Source organism: Seriola lalandi, unplaced genomic scaffold, assembly GCF_002814215.2.
Source record: "Seriola lalandi dorsalis isolate HSWRI2012SDOR001 ecotype SW California unplaced genomic scaffold, Sedor1 jcf7180002043613, whole genome shotgun sequence".
Classification (NCBI taxonomy): Eukaryota; Metazoa; Chordata; class Actinopteri; order Carangiformes; family Carangidae; genus Seriola; species Seriola lalandi.
In genome coordinates this window covers 1-3,547 of record NW_019514181.1, presented here as the reverse complement: position 1 = coordinate 3,547, position 3,547 = coordinate 1, and the positions used below count along the sequence as shown (strand labels likewise).

Here is a 3,547-nt window from a genome sequence, read left to right as displayed (position 1 = left end):
CAAATGAAAGCTGCTGTAAAGCTGCCTAAAAAGTTCAGCTGTATGTTTAAGAAAATGAATAAAAATGCATCAACTACTAATTTGATTTCCTTGTATGCTGACAGTGTGGACAGATGAGTTCTTGGCATACTTGTAAACATGCCAAAGTACATGTGTCATATTTATGTGTGTGATGTTAATGTGGCCTCTTTTTCCTAACCTTCAAGGGCCTAAAAGCGGGCTCTCTTCACTTTCCTGGCACGGCTTCCAGTTACCAGGGACAGGTTGCTATGGTGCGGGAAGTGGAGCCACTGCTTTACAACTACAAGAATGAGACTGCTTGGCGAGAAAACACAGACAAGGTGATGGGCTGGTTCAGAGACCAGGATCTGGACTTTGTGACCCTGTATTTTGGTGAGCCAGACGGAACAGGCCACAGATATGGTCCGGACTCGCCAGAGCGTCGGGAAATGGTCAAGCAAGTTGATAGAACTGTGGGCTACATTCGACAATCAGCGAAACAACATGGGCTGACCAACAGCCTGAACATTATCATCACAGCCGACCACGGCATGACCTCGGTGTACCGCAATGGTCAGGTGGAAGAAATCACCCTGTCCAAGATCCCGGGCTTCTCGTTCAGAGACCTGTCGTTTCACCTGGTGGACTTTGGGCCCTCTGGGATGTTATTGCCAAAGCCAGGCAAGCTGGAGAAGGTTTACAATGCCTTGAAGGGTTCACATCCACACCTCCATGTATACAAGAAGGAGGAGATGCCAGAACGCCTCCACTTTGCCAAAAATGATCGCATCCTCCCCATCATTCTCTGGTCGGACCCTGGATATGTAATCAATGGGGTGCGTTGACAGATAAAGTCACATTTGCTTTTTATGTCTCTCTTGTTCAAGAACTGGATGTTACCTGTCAGACTGAAGGCATGAGTTATCTAATAACTGAGGGGCTGCAAGAGTGATCAGACATATGTGTCTCTGATATCAATGACTTGGGTTTGGAAAGTTTAAAACTATAGAGTGACTTGCAGCAGCAGTTTTCTACCCAATGCAAGTCCTACTGATTTACCCTTTAAAGTAAATAGCTATTCCATGTCATCATTTCCACTAACATGCCAAGTTGCAGAGTACTTAAAACAGCAGCAAAATGTAAAGATATTACTTTTACTACTGAGACTCCTTAGAATAACCGCTGCTACAGCATTTCCATTTCATGTAGAGGTATTGGCAGCTTACTAACAGCCAGTAATTTATGTGATAATGGCCTACTTAGCTGGTTAAAGGGAAATCAAATGATAACACTAATCTGCTGATACAGATAAATAGCCAGATAAACAGTCTTGACATCAGAAATACTGAAGTTACCAGCTGTGTTTTATTTATAGAAAATGGTGAAACTGGACACTTTTGAACTAGAGACAAGGAGTTAAATTCTAATCTTAGTACATTACAATTTTAATCAAGTGAATTTGCACGTCCTCGGGATAATCCAGGCCTGGCTGATGACATGCAGTGCTCTCAAATGCTTCAGGAAGCTATTCATGCCTCAAAATTCAAAATTAGCATTTTCATTTCAGTCACTTCACTGTGCAGCAACTTTGCAACTGAATGTGTCAGTCAGTATTGAGAACCATCAAGTCTTAAGTTAATTTAAGTTATTGAAATCATAAAATGTCTTCAAATCCTGACGATGAGGAAAATAATCAGTCCTGTGAATCCACTGATGAAATGGGTTATCTACCTGCCGTGACTGTATTATCTGACGGTCATTTTATGGCCACTTAAACTCCTTTTAGCTTCATCCCAGGGAAGGATATGTATGTTGAGACCCTTACATAATAGCTAAGATAACTGGGTCCTCCACATAGTGGTATTTATATCACAGTTTGTCTCATTAAACTTAATATATACTACGACATTATCAAATGAATGTATGTCCTTAAAGTATTTTATGAAAATGGAAATTTTAGAGATGATTAAAATTCTCATTTAGTCACTTTCATCAGTTGATAGTAATCACAAAGCGAAAACAGGCCTTCCTTCTACAATATGGAAATGACTCTTTCACTTGGCCAATACCTCCCTCTGCTGAGTAAATAAGAGTAGGCCAAGATGTGTGAACTCTGTTGCTGGTAATGTCCTGTTATTAAAATCACTGGCTTAAAAGAGCTGCAGTCTAAATGAACCTAAACTGGGTCATGCGAGTTGTGGTAACTGTCCCTGTGTGTCCTTGCAGTATTTCCCAGTTCAGTTCCACAAGGGAGAGCACGGCTTTGACAACCAAGAGATGGACATGAAGCCTTTCTTCAGGGCAGTGGGTCCGGCGTTTCAGAAGAATCTGAAAGTGGGACCTTTTGAGACGGTAAACATCTACCCCTTGATGTGTCACATCCTGGGCATCCAGCCGGAGGTCAACGACGGCCACCTGAATGCCACCAAACACATGCTGGTTACTAGCACTACAACTCAGGGTGAGTTTATATCAGACTAATGAGCCTCTCCCCGTGGCCTCGAAAGTGTGTCATTCCAACACCTGCTCCTTCATTACTGGGCCATTCATCCATCATTTCCAACTTCACATATGTCCAAATCAGATGTAGAGGTACTGTAGGTTAAAACTAGAAAGTACATCTGGCATTGCTCACAGTAAGTTCCGAAAAGAATATGTAAAAATGTGATGCCAAGTGTCTGCTGTTAAACAGCTACAACAGGGACAATGTTGGCAATATTCTATATTTGTGAATAAATCGTGCGATGTGTTTATCCTCTCTCGATGTTTTCTGACTTGAGTGCATCAGACTAAGCTCTCTGGTTCCTACTGAAGCCATAAAGTAAATCTTTAAAAATGGGTCACTAATATATGTCTGTGAAGATTCATCCAGGTCATGGTATTTCTAAGTGCTGAATGTAAGGAACTGAACTTGCTTAAGGTTCTTGAAGACGTTTTATTCGAAAGGCTTCATCAGTTCTGAAATGAAGGAAAGGTCACTAATATACTCTTTTTAAAGGCTTTGTAAAAGTCTGTGCACTGTAGTTAAAGTTACAGTTACAGCTAACTTTACTCAATCAGGGAATATATAAAGCATTTCATATAATGATTATCTGGAGCAGAATCAAGTCAAAAATAAACTACAGAGTGTGTGGTAATAAATGTCAGAAAGTGGAAGTGTGGCTCACTGATGTGTGTTTAATAGTTTTTGGACAATAATGAAGCTCTATGGCTCAGAGGAATAAGATATATCAGGCTTTGTTACACTTACATTTATTAGTAAAATCAATTGATGATTTGTGTGTGATTTTACTCACACAGCTCATAATTTTGCAAAGTGAGTTTTAGATTTTACATCTGGCGTGGTCATTTAATTTGCTAGTAGGGGCAACATAATCTGACCTTAAGACTGTTGAACTGCAACTCAAGTTTAAAGCAACCAAACACATTTACGTAAGTATGGAAGTATAACATTTGGGCACTTGTACTTAACTTGAGTGTTTCCATTTTAACCTACTCATACTAAAGGCTCCTTGTTTTTGTTTTATTCCGGATTTTCACCCAAAAA

The 3,547-nt window shown here is 40.3% G+C and overlaps 1 protein-coding gene across 1 annotated transcript; it reads left to right on the top strand.

Annotated features, from left to right (window-relative positions):
• Positions 1-210: 210 nt before the first annotated feature.
• On the top strand, positions 211-3,508 carry LOC111648577 (ectonucleotide pyrophosphatase/phosphodiesterase family member 7-like). The gene is made up of 2 exons (XM_023398377.2): positions 211-836; positions 2,227-3,508. The coding sequence occupies exons 1-2, from the start codon at positions 270-272 to the stop codon at positions 2,479-2,481; spliced, it is 822 nt and encodes a 273-aa protein (XP_023254145.2). The 5' UTR covers positions 211-269; the 3' UTR covers positions 2,482-3,508.
• The last annotated feature ends 39 nt before the right edge of the window (positions 3,509-3,547 follow it).

Coding starts and splice junctions, on each gene's coding strand:
- LOC111648577 (XM_023398377.2), top strand. CDS start 270: ATGGTGCGGGAAGTGGAGCCACTGCTTTACAACTACAAGAATGAGACT. Junction 837..2,226: donor CTGGATATGTAATCAATGGG/GTGCGTTGACAG, acceptor GTGTCCTTGCAG/TATTTCCCAGTTCAGTTCCA.